The 22,040-nt window shown below is 51.0% G+C and overlaps 1 protein-coding gene across 1 annotated transcript; it reads right to left on the bottom strand.

Annotated features, from left to right (window-relative positions):
• Positions 1-13,536: 13,536 nt before the first annotated feature.
• Tnfsf14 (TNF superfamily member 14) lies at positions 13,537-17,812 on the bottom strand. Its single transcript, XM_042697262.1, has 4 exons — positions 17,515-17,812; positions 15,688-15,724; positions 15,397-15,438; positions 13,537-14,740 (listed from the first exon to the last, which is right to left on the bottom strand). The coding sequence occupies exons 1-4, from the start codon at positions 17,731-17,733 to the stop codon at positions 14,313-14,315; spliced, it is 726 nt and encodes a 241-aa protein (XP_042553196.1). The 5' UTR covers positions 17,734-17,812; the 3' UTR covers positions 13,537-14,312.
• Positions 17,813-22,040: the final 4,228 nt, after the last annotated feature.

Genomic DNA, 22,040 nt, shown 5'->3' with positions numbered 1-22,040 from the left:
CACCATGCCAGCTCTTGGAAGGACACCTGTCTTTCTGGGTTCTGGGTCACTGGAAGGACAACATTTTACCCTAGACCATCACTTTCTTTCTTTGCTTTCTTTCTTTCTTTCTTTGCTTTCTCTCTCTCTCTCTCTCTCTTTCTTTCTGGCTTGACCTCAGGGCCGGTGCACTGTCTCTGAGCTTTTCTGCTCAAGGCTAGCTCACTCCCACCTGAGACACAGCTCTGCTTCTGGCTTTTTTTTGGTAGTTAATTGGAGGTAAAAGGGATAAGAGTCTTACAGGCTTTCCTGCCCAGGCTGGTTTTGAACCGCTATCATCAGATCTCAGCCTCCTGAGTAGCTGGGATTACAAGCACCTGACTGTGTGTTAATATCTTCCTTCCTTCCTTCCTTCCTTCCTTCCTTCCTTCCTTTCTTTCTTTCTTTCTTTCTTTCTTTCTTTCTTTCTTTCTTTCTTTCTTTCTTTCTTTCTTTCTTTCTTTCTTCCTTTCTTTTTCTCTCTCTCCTTCTTCCCTTCCTCCCTCTCTTTCTTTCTTTCTCTCTCTCTCTTTCTTTCTTCCTTCCTTCCTCTCTCTCTCTCTCTCTCTCTCTCTCTCTCTTTCTCTCTCTCTCTCTCCCTTGTTTTCTGCTTTCTTTCTTTTGTCTGTCCTGGGGCTTGAACTCTGGGCCTGGGCACTGTCCCTGAGCTCTTCAGCTCAAGGTGAGCGCTCTACCACTTGAGCCACAGCGCCACTTCCATAGTATTTTTAAGATTCTAAATTGCCTTAAGGTCCCTTTCAAGAATGGCTTCACACCTCGGTGCTGTGCTTCAGGCCTGTCATCATAGCTGCTTGGAAGGCTGAGAAGGCCTCAGGAGTCAGGGGATCAGATGCTGGGGTGAGGCTGGTGCGGCCTCTGAGCGTCAGCAGCGTGGAGCACAGCATCAGGACCTGCCCGGAGGCCACAGCGGCTGCCTCTAGGGTGTGGCCCCCAGGATGTGGAGGCTTCAGACAGATGTGTAAAAATCCATCACGTAGTCAGGCACTAGTGAGTCACGCTTATAATTCCAACCATTCAAGGAGGCAGAGAGCTGAGGACCAGAAGTTTAAAACCAGCCCAAGCAGCAAAGTCCTTGAAACTCTTATCTCCAATGAAGCACCAAGAAAGCTCCAAGGGGAGCTGTGGCTCCAGGGATAGAGTGCCAAGAGCAAAAAAAAAAACTCAGTGACAGTGCCCAGGCCCTGAGTTCAAGCCCTAGGACTGGCATTAAAAAAAAAATCCATCATATTGAGGAACTGGAAGAGAGCGGCATGCAGAAGCGGGGGCTGCGGGACCCTCATGGTGTGTGGAAAGACCGCCTTCGGATTTTCTTCTCTTCCATGGCCCAACAGGTTTCAACCGCAGACCATCTGGGACTTCCCCCCTTCCCCCAAAAGAAGAAGATCATTGGACCTGGAGCGGACACAAACATGGTGCCAGAACCCCAGTTCCGTACGGGCTGAAGATGACACCGGGTGTCAGGGCCCCTAGAGAGATTTGGTTCACAAGGCTGCCTGCCCCCCACCCCCTTCTGATACTATCTGTAGCCCCAGGTTGTTTCCTCTGGTTTTATGACTGGCTGGCTATTAATTTTTTCATTTGTACCTTCATGTTGGTGATTTTCTTTTTTTTTTCCTTTTTCTTTTTTTTTAATAGTAGCTGTATTTTAGCATGTATTGATTTTATTTTATTTATTTATTTATTTATTTTTTGGGTCCGGTTGTGGGGCCTGAACTCTGGGCCTGGGCGCTGTCCCTCAGCTCTTCAGCTCAAGGCTAGCGCTCTACCACTTGAGCCACAGCACCACTTTGGCTTTTTTCTTTTTGCTTATGTGGTGCTGAGGAATCAAACCCAGGGCCTCAGGCATGCAAGGCAAGCGCTCTACCACTGCGCCACTTTCCCAGCCCCATGTTGGTGATTTTCTAATTCACCAATTTATTAATTTTTTTTTGTGGGTCATGGGGCTTGAACTTAGGGCCTGGGCATTTTCCCTGAGCTTTTTCACTCAAGATGAGCACTCTACCCCTTTGAGCCACAGTGCCACTTCCAGTTCTACTAGAAAACACAGAAATTCTAAGTCCCTTTAATCCTCATTTTTTTCATATTAAATATGGATGGATCTTTGGTTAAAATTTGACGTTTATTACCAATTAAAATGATCCCCAAACCAATAAACAGTGCTGATGTATTACTAGTTCACAAAACTTCACTTAAGTGAAGTTCAGATGCAGTAAGAGGCTATAAATACTCATTTACTAAAATAATGCCACTGGCAGTTTCAATCTTTCACTCATGGGCAGAAAAATCAATAGGTTTTTCACTTCTCTGTGAATTCTTCCGTGATTACCTCAACTGTAATTTTCAGTAACTATGGATACCGTGCCACTGTCCTGTGATTGAGATTCTAAAGATGTAGAGTATTAAATTTAGAGTTAGCTGTTTCTGAGAAGTCAATATTAGACTGTACATGGATGTATATTAATGAGAGAGTAAGTTGTCAGGTAATATTGATTTTTTTTTGTCAGTTGTAAGGCTTGAACTCAGGGCCTAAGCACTGTCCCTGAGCTCTTTTGTTCAAGGTTAGTGCTGAGATCTTCAGATTTTAGCCTCCTGAGTAGCTAGGATTATAGCCACTATATCCAGCTAAGAAGGTATTTTGGCATTCATTTTCTTTTCCCTTCCTTCCTTCCTCTCTCTCTCCCTCCCTCTTTCCTTCCTTCATTTCCTTTTTTCTTTCTTTTTATCAGTTGCAGAGCTTGAACTCAGGGCCTGATGCTGTTCCTGAGCTCTGTTGCTCAAGGCTAGTGCTTTGTCACTTTGAGCCATGGCTTCCCTCTGGGTTTTTGGTGATTCATTGGAGATAAGAGTCTCATAGACGGCTGGGAAGGTGGCTCAGTGGTAGAGCGCTTGCCTTGAATGCTTGAAGCCATGGGTTTGATTCCTCAGCACTACATAAGCATAAAAAAAAGCCAGAAGTGGTGCTGTGGCTCAAGTGGTAGCCTTGAGCTGAAGAGCTGAGGGACAGACAGTGCCCAAGCCCAGAGTTCAGGCTCCACCACCGGACCCCCCCCAAAAAAAAAGAGTGTCATAGACTTTCCTATCCTGGCTGGCTTTGAATTGTGATCCTCACATCTCAGCCTCCTAAGATTATAGGCATGAGACCAGCACCTAGCTTCTTCCTTCCTTCCTTCCTTCCTTCTTTCTTTCCAAAGGCCTAGGCAATAAAGGCAAAAATTATTCAGTGAGATCACATCAAACTAAAAAACTAAAAAGCTTCTGCATGCCAGGGGAGAGAAAACAACCAACAAGGAGAGGAAAATATTTGCAAGCCAAATGTCCAACAAATGTCTAGAATTCAAAACACAGACCGAATGCTTACAACTTAACAACAACAACGACAAAACATGAGAGAAAACAGTGACAACAAAAGCAACTAGTGTGGTCAATGTGTGGGCAAAGAAATCAACAAGTGTCACAGTGCATGCCTGTAATCCCTGCATACGGGAGGCGAAGGTCAAAGCTAGCCTACACAGTGACACCTTGTCGAAAGAAAGAAAGAAAGGAAGAAAGGAAGTAAAAAAGAAAGAAAGAAAGGAAGGAAGGAAGAAAATTTCTTTAAAAATATATATACATGGGAAATAAGTACACAAAAAGGTGTTTCAGTTTCACTAATCATCATAAAAATGAAATCAAAATCAGAATGAGCTGTCACCTTGTATCTGTTAGGAGGGGTATTATTATTATTATTGTTGTTGTTGTTATTATGATGTGGGGTAGTGATAGTTAAAGTCAAAACACATTTTAACCTTCACAAGGCAAATTGTCATTATCATGGTCTACAAAGTTCATGAATTCTATGAGCTTTGACAATACAACTATTTCTTCCACATCAGGTGGTATGTATATTTCTTTCCCTTTGCTTAGTGTAAGCTGTTCCCTCTTTCAGGAGGGATGTTATTAAAAAGTCAAAAGATGTCAGGCCTGGTAGTACATGCCTATAATCCTAGTATTTGGGATGGAGAGGCAGGAAGATACATAACTCAAGGCCAGTCCGGACTACATGTGAGATCCTGTCATAAAACACCAAGAAAAGGTGGGTACTGGTGGCTCACATCTGAAGTCTTAGCTACTCAGGAGACTGAGATCTGAGGATTCCCGTTCAGAGCCAGCCCAGGCAGGAAAGTCCATGAGACTCTCATCTCCAATTCACCACTAAAGAGCCAGAAGTGGCACTGTGGCACAAATGGTAGAGTGCCAGCCTTGAGCAATAGAAGCATAGGGACAGTGCCCAGGCCCTGAGTTCAAGTCCCAGGACCAGTACATAAATGAATTCTTACGCATGGAATAATTGTCAGTGTGTGTGTGCATGCGTGCATGTGTGTGCGTGTGTGCGTGTGCATGTGTGTGCGTGTGTGTATATGTGCTGGTCCTGGGGCTTGAACTCAGGGTCTGGGCACCGTCTCTGAGCTTGTTTTGTTCAAGGCAGGTTGCTCTACCACTTGGCCACAGTTCTTTCTGTCTCAAACATCCAGGGTATATTGGAGGTAAGAGTCTCATGGACTTTTCTGCCCAGGCTGGCTTCGAACTGCAATCTTAAAGTCTTCGCCTCTTGAGTAGCTAGAATTACAGGCGTGAGCCACCGGCACCCAGCTCAGACTTTTAATTTTATTTTTAACAGAATAAAAGGAAGAAGGGAAACAAATAAAGAGTCTAACCAGGAATGGCAGTTAGGGATACACCCACCTCACCCCAAAGATGGTCTTGTCAGTGTTTGGGAACAGTGGTAGAGCAGGGGAGAAGAGGAGGAGGAGGAGGAGGAGGAGGAGGAAGAGATGGGGGCAAAAGGCAAAGAAGAGACAGAGACGGACAGACACGTTCTAGGGCTCAGAGGAGCCCGAAGTCGCAAAGGTGAGACAAAGGAGAGGAGCAGCCATCCCCCACTGGAGGAAACTGAGCCCTGAGTCCTGGCCTGGGAGGAGAGTGGGGTGGGAGAGGGTCAAAGGCCAGACTGTGGGGAGGACTTCCCACAGACAGCAGGACGCTTGGCTCCCCACCCCCACCTCCCTCAGGTCTTTCTCCCAAGCCCCTCACAGGGTCCCCCATCAGGGCCCTACTTTAAATGGCAGCCACCCCCTTTCCTGGCTTAGTTCCCCTCTTCGAGGTTCTGTTCACCCAGCATCCTGTGAGTCATCGGGGATGGGGGGGCACCAACACCCTGAGATCTCCAGGTGTCTGCAGATGGCAAGTGCACCCCTCCCATGTCTCCCACCTCTCCCCCTGGCCGTGGCTGCAGGGGGGTCAGGTGCTGGCATCAGAGAGTGACCGTGTGCAGCGTGGGGAGGCCCAGGGCAGTGCCCAGGGCAGTGTGGGCACCCGGCCTTCCTCAGCCATCCCTACCCTGATCTGCCTTAATTGTCAGGATGTCCCTGAAGATATCTGATACAGGGCAAGAGCCAAGCCTGCCTAGGGGCAGGGAAATCCCTCCAGCTGTTTTGGACTAGCCTGCCCTTCCCCAGTCCCCAGTCTTCCAATTTGGCTTTCCATCCTTTCTTTCCTGGCACTCATTCATTCATTCGAGCACCTGTTGTGGGTTGGACTTTTTGCTCTTTCTGTGTGACAGGGTCTTGCTATGTTGGCAGGCTGGCTGTGCACCCGGAGGCTTTAAGGTTCCTCTCCCTCAGCCTCCAGAGTAGCTCAGGTGACAGGCTGAGGCCACCACGCCCAGCTGCAAATCAGGCTCTCAAAGAGACCTCCCTACCTACCCCATGTCCCCAGCAGCCAAGATACAAAGGCCGTCCGCGCTCATTGGTGGAAACGCATGACCCTCATGGGGTATTTGGTGAATGGGATACATGTTTACGAGGGAATATTAGTCAGCCTTTAAAAATAGTGATATCCTGCCTTTGAACCTGGAGGAGTTTATGCTAAGGGAAATAAGCAGGACACAAAAGTTAAAGGCCCCTGGATCTCTCTATGTGGAGTGTAAAGCAGAGGAGGACTGGGCTGGGTTGGGTGTGGGGAAATGGGAGGTGTCGCTCAAAGGGCACGAAGTTCGATGCAGTGCTGGAACCCAGGGCTTCAGCTTCTTGGGCAGATGTGCTCCCTGCCTCCCTCTCTTCTTCCCTCCCTTCCTTCCTTTTCTTTCTTTCTGTGTGTGCCAGTTCTGGGCCTTGAACTCAAGGTGCTCTACCACTTGAACCACAGCTCCACTTCTGGCTGTTTTTTTTCAGTAGTAGTAGTTTATTAAAGTTGAGAGCCTCAGACTTTCCTGCCTGGGCTGGCTTTGAATCGTCGTCCTCAGATCTCAGCCTCCTGAGTAGCTAGTGTGACAGGTGTGAGCCACGGGAGCCTTGCTAAGATGCTCTACATTCTACTCCTTGACCCAGCTCATATGGCTAGAGTCGAGCCTCACAGCCAGAGCACCTTAAGTCTCTGGCCACGCCCTAGCCGTTGAGCCACGCCCCCACTTACACGACCACGCCCCCACAGCATTGTGCACGTCGGGCCACGCCCCCTACAATGTAGCTATACTCTACCTCTCAAGCCACGCCCCTAGGCAAGAGCCACGCCCACGCACCTCAAGCCACGCCTCCTGGGCCAGAGCCACGCCTCCAGCTCTGCTTTTTCCCCCCCCTCTGGTAATTTTCAGGGTAGGGTTTCGATTCCTATCTGAGCTGTGATCTGCCCACTTTCAGCCCCTGTCATCTACGCACTACCAGGCCAAACTAATGGGTTGAGTTGGAGTCTTGTAAACTTTCCTGCCCCAGGTGGCCTTGAACTGATTTGTATGCTATTTTTAATACTGTCAGAAGTGAACTCACTTTGGCTGTGGTGTGCAGGAGGGCCACGAGGGGGCGCAAGAGGATGCATTCCCACCCAGATCTGCGATCTGCCTATTTTGGGGCAGATTATTGTTGGGATCCCAGGGTTCCCTGCCATTCCCCGCCCCCTTCCACCCCCGCCGCGCCCCCCCTCTCCCCCCCAGCTCTTCTTCTCTGCCTGGAAACGTGATCCTCTCAATTTTAGCTTTCCATGTAATTTGGGATGACAGGTGCATGTCACTGAGCCCAGGTTGAGAAGGGGTTTTGTGAAATTTCTTGCCAGGGCTGTTTTTGAACTGTGTTCCTCCAGATCTCAGCCTCTTGAGTAGCTGGGATTACAGGTGAGCTAGTAATGTCTAACTTACTTTCAATCCTTTTTTGCTTTTGCTTGCTTTTGTGTGTGTGTGTGTGTGTGTGTGTGTGTGTATGTGTGTGTGTGTGTGTGTGTGTGTGTGTGTGTGTGCGCTGGTCCTGGGTACCACAGCTCCACGTCCAGATTTTTGCTAGTTAATTAGATATATGAGTCCCATAGACTTTTCTGTCTGGGCTGGCTTTGAAATGCAATCCCCCGATCTCCTGAGTAGCTGGGATTACAGACATGAACCATGAATCATCCGTGCCTGACTGTTGAGTTATTTTTACTGTAGGGTTTCATGTTTTGTTTGTTTTTTTCTCCCAGGAATGACCTCAGGCAGAGATCCTCGTGCCTTGGCCTCCTGAATAGAGATGTATCACCAAGCCTAGCTTATTTGTCTATATAGAGTCTTGTTACATTTTGCCAGGGCTGGCCTCAAATCTCAATCCTCCTGCTTCTTTCATGTCTGGGATGACAGGTGTGTACCACCATGCCTGGCTAACACATCCTTCTAAGAACTTTGGTCATCTTGATTTAGTGACTCATTTAAAGTTAACATTCTGTCTCTAAAAACTATCTTCAGGGGGCTGGAGGGGTGTCAGCTGCAGAGCACTAAGCCAGTGAGCAATAGTGACTACAGATGCCCAGTTCGATTCCCGGTCTTGGACCTAGAAAAGAAAAGAAAGAAAAGAAAAAGTATCTTCAAATCTACCGTCTTCCTGAGGTTTGGGGAGGGGGTTGAGAGTGTAGAATGAGGATTTTTTGGAGAAAGGGACGTAATTTAGTCCATCACCGCAGGGAAAGTTCCTATGTCTTGGTTTCTGAGTACAGATCGAGAGATATGGAAATCCCACTGTCTCTGTGTCTCCTCCCCTCACCCCTACTAGAGGGGAACTCACGGCAGCTTGGAATGGAGGCCACTGGCTGGAACAGAGGTGTGAGAGGTAGCAGGTTCTCCAGACGGAAGTGACTCAGTCAGTAGTCATGTCACTGGGCACTTAAAGCCACAGACAGCCTCAAAGAGTTTCCTGTGTCTTCACTCGGCCCCACACTGGCTTCATGAACAAAGCCGGGGTGACAGTTCCAGATGAGGGTGGGGAGTGGGGGCCGCAGCAGTGACCTGCCTAGGTCATGTGTGTGGGCTTGAGCTCAGGGCCTGGATGTTGTCCCTGAGCTTTTAAACTCAAGACTAGCGCTCTACCACTTGAGGCACAGCTCCACTTCTGGCGTTTTGGTGGCGAATTAAAGATAGGAATCTCATGGAATTTCCTGCTTGAGCTGGCTTTGAACTGCGATCCTCAGATCTCAGTCTGCTGAGTAGCTAGGGTTACAGGTGTGTGCCACCATGCCCAACTTTTTGGTTGGGATGAAGTTCTTGCTATTTTTATTTCTTTTTGGTGAGTGGGAAGCTAGGCCTGGCCTTGAACTGTGATCTTCCTCCAGCTCTACCTCCCAAATAGCTGGGATTACAGGTGTGAGCTACCACACTCCTCTCATTGAATACATTTTTGACTTATTTATTTTCAACTCATGGTGGGTTTATTGGAGCTTGAGTTTGCCAAAAGCGAAGAGACATTTGCCCATCCGAAAAAAAGAAAGATTAAAATACCATTGGTGGGGCTGGGAAGGTGGCTTAGTAGTAGATTGCTCACCTAGTATGCATGAAGCCCTGGGTTCAATTCCTCAATACCACATAATCAGAAAAAGCCGGAAGTGGTACTGTGGCTCAAATGGTGGAGTTCTAGTCTTGAGCACAGAGAGGCTCAGGAACAGTGCTCAGGCCCTGAGTTCAAGCCCCAGGACTGGCAAAAAAAATAAAATACAATACCATTGCCTCTCCCTCCCCTCCCCTCCCCCTCCCCCACCTCCTCCCTTGCACAGGGTCTTGGTAAGAACTGAAGGAGTGGCCAGAAGGAGCACCCCAGGCTCTAGAACCTTCTGGAAAGTTCTCTGGCCATGTGAAATGATTCATGACATTCATTATCTGAACAAAATGCACAGCACATGCATGAGGAGGAAAGGTGTTTCACACACAGCCCCAGTGGAAGACAGCTGGAGTGGTGAGGTCCTGGGTAGCTGAAGAGCCTGGCCCATCCATGGGGAACAGCCCCTGCCCGGCCTGGGCTGCTCTCATAGCTCCTACCTTCCCAAGAAGATTCAGACATTTGGAGCTGGGCATGTTGGCTGAGAACTATCATTCCCGTTTCTTAGGAGGTAGAGCCAGGAGGATTGTGGTCAAAAGCCACCATAGGCAAAAAGCTATTGAAACCTTATCTCAAAAAGCATGCCCAGGGAGGTAGTGAATGCCTGTAGTCCAGGCTACTTGGTGGGGAGGACGTAGGGGGATTGTAGCGGAGCTCAGCCAGAGCAAAAGTGTGAAGTTGTGTCTGGGAAACAAACTAAAACTGAATGGACTGGTGGCATAGTTCAAGTGGGAGAGTATCCATCTGCCTGGTAAGTGAGAGGTCCCCAGTTCGAATCTCAGCACTGCCAACAACAAAAAACAGCCAGAAATCTGGATTTGTCAATGTCAAAATGTTCTCAAGTTTAAACTTTGACTACTAATTCCCATGTCCAAAATACACCAAGTTGTTGGGTGCTGGTGGCTCACGCCTGTAATCCCAGCTACTCAGGAGGCTGAGGATCTGAGGCTCAGGCTTCAAAGCCAGCCGGGACAGGAAAGTCCTTGAGACTCTTACCTCCAATCAACCCTCAAAAAGCTGGAGGTGGAGGAAGTGGCGCTGTAGCTCAAGTGGTAGAGCGCTAGCCTTGAGTTGAAGAGCTGAGGGACAGCGCCCAGGCCCAGAGTTCAAGCCCCACGACCGACAAAAAAAAACAAAACAAAACTATATAGAGCACTCAGAACCTCGGCGATTTAAAAAAACATTATGGAAGTGGCGCTGTAGCTCAAGTGGTAGAGCGCTCGCCTTGAGTTGAGAGCTGAGGGACAGCGCCCAGGCCCAGAGTTCAGGCCCCATGACCAGCAAAAAAAAAAAAGAGCTCAGGGACAATGCCAGGCCCTGAGTTCAAGCCCAACCTCTGACAGAAGAAGAAGAAAAAGAAGAAGAAGAAGAAGGAGGAGGAGGGGGAGGAAATAATCATACTTACAAAAGAATATCAACTAAAGATTAAAGAGCTCTTCCTAAGGCTCCTAAGATTTAGATTGTTTAATCTCACAGAAGGGGAAACTGAGGCCCAAGGAAGCCTGGATTGGAGCCCAGGGGCGCTCAGCTGGGAAGTGGCAGAGCAGGGATCTGAACTCAGGCCCCATGCTGCAGCGTAAGAGTGGCCCTGTTTCTCTGCACCCTTGCTTCTCAAGGCTGTGGCAGGATAGAGCAGGTGACATTGGTCACGTGTTTTCTTGGGTCTTGGCTGGTGATAAAGAGAATCGAGAGAGCTTCCTGCCTGCTCTCCTCATGACCTGTGGGTTGATTGATGGTGGAGCCCAGCATGTGAAAAAGGACACGAAGCACATTAACGTCTCAGAAATAGAGATGTGGGGCAGTGGCCTGGACCAGGAGCTTCCTGAGCCTCCAGCTTCTGTCCCTGCTGGGGTCCCCTTGTCTCCCTCCCCTCCTCCTCTCCTTTCCTCCTCCCTTTCTCCATTTCCTCCTCCCCGCCCTTCACCCTTCCCTTCCTCACCTACCTCCTCTTCTTCTTTCCCCCCCAGGGCTGCAAAACCCCTCTCAGAGAAAGTTCTGGTTCCAGCCTCAGGCGGAAGTTGGTGGTTGATGGTGGCGGCTTTTATAAATTCACTGTCCCTGACACCTTCATCTCCTCATCAAAGCCACGGAAACAGAAAGACCATGATGATGAGCAGAGAGGAAACTCCAGTGGGGGTTGGTGCTGTCACTTCCCTCCAGCCCAGCAAAGACAAGGGGGGAGGAAAATTCCTTCCCCTGCTCACTGTGAGCTCTGGGGTAGAAGGAGGGTCTCTAGTCACAGATTCTGTAGGTGAGGGCATAGCGTCTGTCCAGGGATTAGGTACACATGTATAGATAGTAGCTAGTGCAGTAGCATACACTTATAGTCCCAGCTAACTTGCAAGGCTAAAGCAGAAGAGTCACTCCAGCTTACAGGTTCAAGACCAGCCGAGGTAACATAGAGAGACCTTATCTAAAACAAAAACAAATACAATAAAATCCAAACCCAAAATGTTAGCTGGGCACCAGAGGGTCATGCTTGTAATCTTAGCTACTCAGGAGGCTGAGATCTGAAAATCACAATTTGAAGCCAGGCGAGGCAGGAAAGGCCATGAGATTCTTAACTCCAATTAATCAGCAAAAAGCCACAAGTGGAGCTATGGCTCGAGTGGTACAGGGCTAACTATAAACTAAAAAGCTCAGGGATAGTGCTCAGGCCCTTAGTTCAGGTCAGGCACAGAAAATAAGAAACAAAACACAAAATGTGGGTCCTCCTGAATGTGTGTGCATCTCTTAGACACGCCTTTGTTTATTGAGCTCTGACTGTATCAGGTGCCACCAACGTTATTTCCACACTGGCTCTGATTTCTCTTTACAATTAACCTGGGAGATGAACTGCCCCTCCAATTCAGATCCTAGAAAGCAGTCCTTTCCAGCCATCAGCACCCTTCATTTGCATGCACACACCCACACTAATTTGCGTGTGCTCATTTGCATAAATCCTTGGATTTGAATGTACCTTTTTCTTTCTTTCTTTCTTTTCTTTTTTGTCAGTCATGGGGCTTGAACTCAGGGCCTGGGCGCTGTCCCTCAGCTCTTCAGTCAAGGCTAGCGCTCTACCACTTGAGTCACAGCGCCACTTCTGGTTTTCTGGTGGTTTATTGGAGATAAGAGTCTCACAGACTTTTCCTGCCCAGGCTGGCTTTGAACCACATTCCTCAGATCTCAGCCTCCTGAGTAGCTAGGATTATAGGCGTAAGCCATCAGGGCCTGGCAATTTTATTTTCTTGTAAAGATGCTGTACAGAGAGGTTCCAGTTACATCAGTAAGGTAATGAGTACATTTCTTGTCGAGCATTGTTACCCCCTCCTTTGTTTTTCTTCTACTATTCCTTCCCTTCCCCCCCCCCCCAAAGTTGTCAAGTTCATTTTCAACATAGTGTCTTGTGAGTGTCATTGTTGCAATGGGTCATCCTGTGTCCTTGTTTCAGCATTTTGCTATTCTCCTCCTCCTCCCCAAATTAGATAAATGAATATATAAGATGTCAGGTCGAGGGGTTTGAGCTCTGGGCCTGGCCACTGTTGCTGAGCTCTCTTGCTCCAGGCTAGCGCTCTACCACTTTGATGCACAGTGCCACTTTTAGTTTTCTGGTGAGTGACTGGAGATAAGCATCTCACAGAGGCTTTCCTGCCTAGACTGGCTTTGAACTGTGATCCTCAGATCTCAGCCTCCCGAGTAGTTAGGATGTCAGGCATGAGCCATTGACACTTGGCTAGAATGCATATCTTTTTTTGTTTTTTTTGGATCCGTTCATGGGGCCTGAACTCTGGGCCTGAGTGCTGTCCTTGAGCTTTTTTTTTTAGGGGGGGGGGGTCCAGGCATGGGCCTGAACTCTGGGCCTGGGTGCTGTCCCGCTGTCCCTCAGCTCTTCAGCTCAAGGCTAGCGCTCTACCACTTGAGCCACAGTGCCACTTCCGGCTTTTTTCTTTTTGCTTATGTGGTGCTGAGGAATCGAACCCAGGGCCTCAGGCATGCAAGGCAAGCGCTCTACCACTGAGCCACATTCCCAGCCCTTAGAATGCATATCTTTTTCTGGCTTTCCTCCCATCTCCCCTGGTTCACTCCATCACCATGTCCTGACGGCGTCCAGTCCGGTTCCTTGCAAGGAGATGGAGGTCTTCTCCCATACCATGTACCCCCATGGTCACTCCCTCTGCCCCTACTTCTGTCTCCATTCCCACAGGGCTCCTTGAGGGGGGGCAATGCTGAACCCCACTTTCCACCACCCTTGTCTTCTCCCAACAATACAAGGACAAGCTAAGATAAATAATTATTCTTTATTTCAGTCAGCAGAGGCCAAGGGGCCCAGGCTATAGACAAGAGCTTGTCTGGTCTGGGAAGGGATTGCATGTGTTTGTGTGTGTGTGTGTGTGTGTGTGTGTCTGTCTGTCTGTCTGTCTCTCTGTCCGTCCACAGTCGTGATAAAGTTTGACTGAGGAAATGAGACAGAGTCCCTGGATGCTCTAGGCTTCATTTTTTTTGTTTATTTTTTTGGTGCCAGTCCTGGGGCTTGAACTCAGGGCCTGGGTGCTGTCCCGTAACTTTTTCACTCAAGGCTCTACCACTTGAGCTACAGCTCTGCTTCCGGTTTTCTGGTGGTTCCTGGGAGATAAGAGTCTCACAGACTTTCCTGCCCTGGCTGGCTAGGAACTGTGATCCTCAGATCTCGGCCTCCTGAGTAGCTGGGATGACAGGCGTGAGCCACTGCTTCCCAGTGCCCTGCTCCATGCTGCCCCCCCTCTTCCCCCAGGCTGAGTGGCCAGGCTGGTGGCCACATCACTGTGTCACGCAGCTCCTGCGCTGCCTTGGCAACTGGAAGTCACCACGGTGGAAGTATTCCCAGCATGGGAATTGGCCAACATGAGTGCGTGGGTAAGACAGAGATAGTGACTGTGTGTAGCTGGGCGGTGTGCAAGGCCCTGGTGACAAATCTCTCCAGCTAGCCACCCCCGTGACCACAGTGAGGCTGACTCAGTTTCCCTTCTCCAACTCTCCAAATCCTGGAATCCCACGTCCTTCTGGCTTCTCTAGTCAAAGCAGACATATCCAGCACTTTCGCCTGAATATCAGGCAAATGAGCTCTTCCAAGCATTTCGGGGGTGAGGGGAGAGCAGGGGGGGGCAGGGACTACGAACTGCCCACCACAAGTCTCCAGGTCATTGTCTTTAGGATTGTCTGTGTGAGGTCTGTGGCTTGTGTGGGTTTTCTGGAAGGTTCTGCTGGGTTTTCAACTCCTTCAGGTTGCTGAGGTCTTGGTAGAGTTTTTTTGGGGGGGGGCTGTTGTGAAAGGAGGAGGGGGCTCCTCGGTGATCTCTGCTGGCTGAGCTTCCTGTGGAGCCCTCTGCCGCCCCCCAGTCTGCCACCCTCAGGGCCAGCTATGAGTCCCTTCCATTCCAACCAACGCTTCGATTTCCTTCACACCATAAAAGCTCCGAAGTAGGAGTGGACGCCGTCGTAGAGCTGGGCCAGGCGCTCACCGGGGACCCGCACGACCACCTCCTCCCCAGCCTCCAGGTGCACCACGCCGCCCACGAAGCTGCTGTCCCACCACACGCGGAAGCCCGGGGAGCGGGCGCAGGGGGACCGGCGGCTGACCAGCAGCTCCAGCTCCCTGGGGTAGCGGGGTGTGCGCTTGTAGAGACCGTGGGTGACGGGGAGGCCGCTGGCCAGCCCCTGGGGGCAGCCCACGCCCCGCAGCTGCACCTTGGAGTAGACGTAATAGTAGCCGGCCTTGGGGGTCATCAGGGCCCCATTGTGGTAGCTGAGACCTCTCAGAAAGGCCAGGCCCAGCTGGGCCTCCCACAGCAGTGGGCCGCCACTGCCCGTCAAGCTGGTGTTGGCCCCTGGGTAGGAAAGAGAGAAATAAAGGAGGAGCTGATGGGTACATGTGCCATTCGTGTGTGTGTGTGTGTGTGTGTGTGTGTGTGTGTGTGTGTGTGCCAGTCCTAGGGTTTGAACTCATGGCTTGAGTACTGTCCCTGAGCGTTTTTTTTTTCTTTTTGTCAGTCATGGGGCTTGAACTCAGGGTCTGGGCACTGTCCCTGAGCTCTTCTGCTCAAGGCTACAACTCTACTACTTTGAACCACAGCTCCACTTCCAGCTTTTTGCTGGTTCGTTGGAGATAAGAGTCTCATGGACTTTCCTTCCCAGGCTGGCTTCAAACCACAAGCCTCAGATCTCAGCCTCTTGAGTAGCTGGGATTACAGGTGTGTGCACCCTGAGTTTCTTGTGTCAGTGTGGGACATTGTAGTCATTCGTTGCTCCGTGGGAATTCAGCCATGGTAGGCGGGGAAGCACAGGAATGGATGCGGGTTCAGCTGACTCATGGCTTCGGCATTCTCTGAAGGTCTCAGAGGTGTGCTCCCTGCCTGCCCCCTTCAGAGCCCCCAGTCTGCATTCTGGGAACTCTGGGAATAAACACTGCAAGGAATGAATGGATGGATAAACGAATGCCCGCCTTCTTGAGCTTCCTAGGACACCCTGGCGCTGCCTTCCTCACCTGTAAGATGTGCAGCTGGCTTGGCCAGGTGGGATCTTTGCTCTGTGGAGAGAGTATCAAAGGTGAGAAGCAGCCGGCAAAGGTAAAGGTCAGCCTCCTAAGGGGTTATCACTGCCATCTTGGTATCTTGGGGAGTAGGGTGAGGGTCAAGCCCACCCCTTCCGGAGTGACCCAAACTTCTGCTTCTCAGGCATGGGGGAGGGGCACCTATAGGTTGTGCAAATTACGTTGAGCAATGGGGGCTGGCATGAGAACCATCCCTCTCTTTTCTGGGGTGCAGGACTCACTCACCTCGCACCAGCTTCTCCCAGGAGCCTGGATCTCCATCCTGCAATGCAAGAAACAATCCACAGTGAGGCCACACCCAGGCCCCAGGCAGACACAGGAGGCATGAGAAAGCCAGACTGGGCCCACAGACACAGACGCGACCGTGTGTACACACAAGCATGCACGCATGCATGCACACATGCGTGCACGCACACCACCCATTAGCCCTACAGGCATTTTGTCTTCTGTAAGTAGAATTGCACGCAGCACCTGCCTGGGATCTCATGAAGGCTGTGTCTAAACCCTGTGTCAGCACATGGCTCAGAACAGACACCATGAAGGTGTTTCTTCAACAAATACTGAGGCTGAAATCCAGAGAACTGCAGCAGTTCTGCAGCCTGGGCAGAAAAGTCTGGGTGACCAGCAAAAGGCTGGGCTGGAGGCATGGCTCAAGTGGCAGAGTGCCACAAGTTGAGCACATTCAAAGGATTTGAGTACAAAGCTTAAGTATGGCCAAAAAAAAAAAATCCCTCTTCAAACAACAACACATAAACAACAGAAAACAAATTGATTGTCTCCTATCTGAACTGTCCTAGATTTGGGAGTAGAGCTGTGGTTCAAGTGGTTGAGCATCAGACTTGAGCAAAAGAAAAAAAAAAGCAGCTCAGGGAACAGTGCCCAGGCCCTGAGTTCAAGCCCCAGTAGCAGCATGCACACACAGTGCACAGATGTCCCATGGCTGGACACAGGGACAGTGACCTGGAGGTGAGCATTTAATGACGCTTTTTTTTTGTCGGTCGTGGGGCTTGAACTCTGGGCCTGGACGCTGTCCCTCAGCTCTTCATCTCAAAGCTAGCGCTCTACTACTCGAGCCACAGTACCACTTCTGCTTTTTCTGCTTATGTGGTACTGAGGAATCACACCCAGGCCCTCGTGCATGCAAGGCAAGCACTCTACCACTGAGCCACCTTCCCAGTCCCAATGACACACTTCTAAGGCACGTATGCCCATTTGCTAGGCACATGTGGTCACATGGATCCATTGGTCTATAGTGGGAGACCTGGAGACCACACATGGAACACCAGGACATGCATGTGCACAGGTGTGTTCCCATCCACAGGAATGGAGGCCCGGGGCTCAGGCCAGCAGCCCACGTTCACGTGGACACGTGACCGCTGCATCCCAACACAAGGAGACAGGACATGGAGACTCAGAGACTCAGAGTGCAGAGCAAGGCCACACGAGCAGGGGCTGGGCACAGTGACCCGGAGCAAGACCCATCCATGGCTAGTTGGAAACAGCCTAGAGTGAGCACTACCAACAGTTACTCAGAAAGCCGGAAGAGGCGGAGAGCTGGGCGCCGATAGCTCACACCTGTCACCCCAGCTCCTCAGGAGGCTGAGATCTGAGGATCGCAGTTCAAAGCCAGCCAGCAAAGGCTGTGAGACTCTTATCTCCAAATTAAGCATCTAAAAGCTAGATTGGAGCTGTAGCTCAGGTGGTAGAGCATGAGCCTTGAGAAAAATAAACCTCAGAGACAGAGCCCAGGCCCCCAGTTTAAGCCTCATCACACACACAATCACACACACACACACACAACAATGGCAGGAGCAAGGACACATCAGAATGTCACTTCTGATTGGTTGGACCCTTGCTTTGTCCAGCCATTGCAGGGCACCCCACACTCCCCGTGTATTATGTATTTACTATTCTACAGTGATTCCCATTTTACAGGGGAAAACTGAGGTAGGTGCATTAACAGCCCTGGCCACACCTAGGGACAAACAGGAACACGAGAGCTCTTTCCCACATCCCCCCACCTCCCTCCCCGCCCCCCCACGCCCCACTCACCGGCAGGTGGGTGACCACTTCTGCCAGGTGCCGGTGCAGCTGCAGTAGAAACCAGCCTTGGACTGCCAGCCCGGCGCCCAGGAGCAGCATCAGCAGCGCCAGGCACCCCTGGGCAGCGCTGCAGCGCCGTCTCCCCGCGCGGTGTCCCAGCCTCCTGAATGGGATGTCTGTCTGTCCATCTATCACAAACACGGAGGGCTGCCGGATTGACTCTTCCATGCCAGGCAGCGAATGCCCCAGGCTGGGTTAGGGCAGGGCAGACTCGCCTGAGCACACGGAGGAAACCACAATTGCCCAATGATCCGAACCCCTGCCTGAAGCTCGGCTGGCTGCACGGGCGGCTGGGCCCTGCGGCCTGCTTTAGAGCAGGGGTTCGGCCCCTCCCCTGTCCCCACGCACCCTCCCCTTCTTCCTGTGCTCCCCACCCGGCCCCTGTCTAGCTCACCACTCCGTTATCTCACACTTTCCAATATGTTGATGTGACTCAAGTGGGGATCCCACGGGGCTCCCCCCCAGCCCCTCCCCCCCAGCCCCTCCGGCTTTCTCTGCTCAGCCGCTCAGTGCCCTTGTTTGCCAGGATAACTTATTCCCTTCTTTATTTTTGTGCTATCCTGGAGCTTGAACTCAGGGCCCGGATGCTGACCCTAAGCTTTGTTTGCTCAAGGCTTGTGCTCTACCACTTGAGCCACAGCACCACTTCAGGCTTTTTAGTGGCTCTTTGGAGATCAGAGTCTCACGGACTTTTCTTACCCAAGCTGGCTTTGAATCAGGATCCTCAGTTCTCAGTCTCAGTAGGACTACTGTCGTGAGCCCTTGGTGCCCGGCCAGAGTTATTTTGTGAGGTGCTGGTGTGGGCTGTGCACTGTTCTAGGTTGGGCACACAGCAGAGAACATGAGCCCAGATCCCTGCTCCCATGAGCTTCGCTGGGTCGGAAGGGCTGGTGAGGTAACATTGGGAGTGTGTTCCCAGGTTACAGATGAGGTGGGAAATGCGCCAGGAGGCTCGGGACCACGCGCATGCACCCATGTGTGCACCCATGTGCACACAGATCTTGCTGTGTGGTGTATGTGGCTGTGTGCACACACATGTGTGTGTGCAGGGTGCGTGCATATCATCCTTGTATGAGTTTTGTAAGCATCTAAGTCAGTCAGCCCTGATCATCAGCTAGTGAAAAATATCCCAGTGACTTCCTGCTGAGCTCACCAGCACTGGCACATTAACTCCTGTGGGCTGAAGCCCATCCTTGCTTTCTGTGTGTGTGAGTGTGTGTGAATGTGTATGTGCACATGCACGCACATGCCGGTACTGGGTTTAAACTCAGGGCCTGGACTCTCTCACTTAACTTTTTCACTCGAGGCTGGTGCTCTGCCGCTTGAGCCACACCTCCAGGCTGGCTTTTTGGTGATTGATGGGAGATAAGAGTGTGATAGACTTCCCTACCCCAGCTGGCATTAAATTGCGATCCTCAGATCTGAGCCTCCTGCATAGGTGGGATTATAGGTGTGAGCCCTGGGGTCCTCCTGGCTCTCTCTCTTTTCTTTTTTTTCCCATTGGTCGTGAGGCCTGAACTCTGGGCCTGGGCGCTATCCCCCAGCTCTTCAGCTCAAGGCTAGCGCTCTACCACTTGAGTCACAGCGCCACTTCCAGCTTTTTCTGCTTATGCGGTGCCGAGGAATTGAACCCAGGGCCTCAGGCATGCAAGGCAAGCACTCTACCACTGAGCCAGCTTCCCAGCCCCTCTCACTCCTTTCTATACAGGCATGTGGGCAGATTCAGAATCCCAGGTGGGGGCATCCTCTTGTGTCCTTGTCCCCAATTCTGACCTGAGGGACCGCCCCCATGTGGCATGTCCTCCCCTGCTGCCACTGCCCGGGCTGGAAGTGAGGGATGGAGCTCCTCAACTCCGGGTCAGCCCCGAACCTAACCTGCTTGGCCTCCAGTCTGTGCCCTGTTGGACGGGTCACTTGCTCATGACATCCTGGATGCCCCTCTTCCCTGGCTTGCTTTATTTCTATTTTAATTTTTTTGTCAGTTGTGGGGCCTGAACTCTGGGCCTGGGCGCTGTCCCTCAGCTCTTCAGCTCAAGGTGAGCGTTCTACCACTTGAGCCACAGCGCCACTTCTGATTTTCAGGTAGTTCATTGGAGACAAGAGTCTCTGCCTGGCCTGGCTTTGAGTCTTGATCCTCAGCACTTAGCCTCCTGAGTAGCTAAGATTACGGGTGTGAGCCACCAGTGCCGGACTGCCCTGGCTTTATAAGGACCTCCCTCCTGCCCTCAATTTTACCCCGTCGTCCTTAAAGCCCAACTGTTCCCTGAGTACTGTCCACTGAGCTGAGAATCATTACTGGGTGCCCCCATCCCCACCCTCGAGGCTTTGACAGCCTCAGAGCCGCTGCTCTGTCCCTGGCATCTCCTGGGAGTCCTGAGGTCAGCCCCCACGCATCTGTTTCTTGACCTGAGCCCTTCTCCTCAGTGTGGGCATTAAGACCACCTGGATCAGGGGTTACGAGAACATAGGTCCAACAGGAGACAGACAGACAGATAAGCACTCACCTGTAATCCCGGCTACTTGAGAGGTACAGTAGGAAGATCAGGGTTCAAGGCTAGCCTGAGTTACATAGGGAGACCCTGTCTCAAAACCAAACAACCACCAAACAAAAATATCAAACAAGAAAACTGGAGAGAAAACCACTATAAGGCAAAGCACGAGACACACAGAGACCGAGGGAGAGATGAAAGGAATAGAGAAAGCAGGAGGACAAAGACAGAAGATGGAGTGAGAGAAGAAAGAGAGGCAGGGGTGGAGACAAATTGGGGATTGATAGAGAGAGAGACAGAGATGAGCTGGGCACCGGTGGCTCACGCCTGTCATCCTAGCTACTCAGGAGGCTGAGATCTGAGGATCACAGTTCAAAGCCAGCTGGAGCAGGAAAGTCCATGAGACTCTTATCTCCAATAAACCACCAGAAAACTGGAAGTGGCGCTGTGGCTCAAGCGGTAGAGCGCTCATCTTGAGCTGAAGAGCTGAGGAACAGCGCCCAGGCCCAGAGTTCAAGCCCCACGACCAATCAAAAGAGAAAAAAAGAGACACACAGAGACAAAGGGATATTGTGTGCCAGAGACAGAGAGACCAAGAGAGACAGAGACATTGAAAGAAAGGGAGAGCTAGAGAAAGAGACAGAAATGACACAGAGGGTGACAGAGAGAGGCTTTTAGATATCAGGTCCTCAAGTCAGAATGTGTGCTACAGGCAGTGAGTGGCGGGGGGGGGGGGGGGTTCGGACAGGGTACTCACAGCACACAGCATCACAAGCCTCCTGGAACATATATTGACCAGAGCCTTTGGCATTTGTTGGGGGGGGGGCTGTGATTTAATGTCCCCATATTCTGGGACTTGGGAGTCTAAGAGGCAGGGGCTGTGAAGCAGCAGCGACACTCAGTTGAGCGGGGAGGAGTTCCCATGACCTCACCCATGATTCCACCCTCAACTCTCACCCTTCCAGTTTCCGAGGGACCATGAGAAGAGACACGGGGGCAGCCCCTCTTTAGCATCAGCACCTCCCATGCTGTGCTAGAGATGCTGGCCGCCCCCCCAAAGCCACGAACACCACACCACTTCATTCCCTCCCCAACTACTGTTTTCTGCACTCTGAGGCTGCAGCCTGAAGCACCACCACCACCACTACCACCATTATCACCACCACCCACCCCAGTCAGGCCCAGCCTGGAGCCACATTCACCCTGAGCACTTTGGGGACAAAGTGGGGCTAGGTGGGTGGAGGGAGCTGGAGCAGCACCCACCACAGGCAAGTAAGACAGGGAATGGAGCTAGGAGTTGGTGGAGTGGATGAGGGGACTCATGGCCTAGGAGACCAGGTAAGGTCAGATGTTTGAAGACCCTGAGGTGTAGGAGTGTGGTAAGCCAGGAGGTGTGTGTGTGTGTGTGTGCACATGTGTGTGCACATGTGTGTGCACACGCATGTGCGCAGAGGACTGTGTTGTCAGAACCACTGTGTATGAAGCTGACATTGTGGGTGAGTGTGCTGCTAGGAACCCCAAGGAAATCTTGAGAGGGTACAGGTGAAGACTGAAATAAGAATACAAGGAAAGAGCCAGGCCCCAGTGGCTCAGGTCTGTGATTCCAGCTTCTGGGAGGCTGAGATCTGATGACCATGGTTCAAAGCCAACCTGGGCAGGAAAGTCTCTGAGACTCTTATCTCCAATGAATCACCAGAAAATTGGAAGTCGTGCTGGGCCTCAAAATGCTAGAGCACTAGCCTTGATCAAGAGAGCTCAGAGACAGCATCCAGGCCCTGACAGCATCCAAGCCACACAACGGACAAAAAAAAAAGGAATGCAAGGTAGCTCACGCTTGTAATCCCAGCTACTCAGGAGGTTGAAATCTGAGGATCGTGGTTAGAAGCCAGCTAGAGAGCAGGAAAGTCTGTTAAGACTCTAATGTCCAATGAACCACCACAAAACCAGAAGTGGAGTGATAGAGGGCTAGACTTGAGCACAAAAGCT

This window comes from Dipodomys spectabilis, unplaced genomic scaffold (genome assembly GCF_019054845.1).
Source record: "Dipodomys spectabilis isolate Male_0828 unplaced genomic scaffold, ASM1905484v1 ptg000215l, whole genome shotgun sequence".
Classification (NCBI taxonomy): Eukaryota; Metazoa; Chordata; class Mammalia; order Rodentia; family Heteromyidae; genus Dipodomys; species Dipodomys spectabilis.
This window is presented reverse-complemented; position numbering and strand designations above follow the sequence as displayed.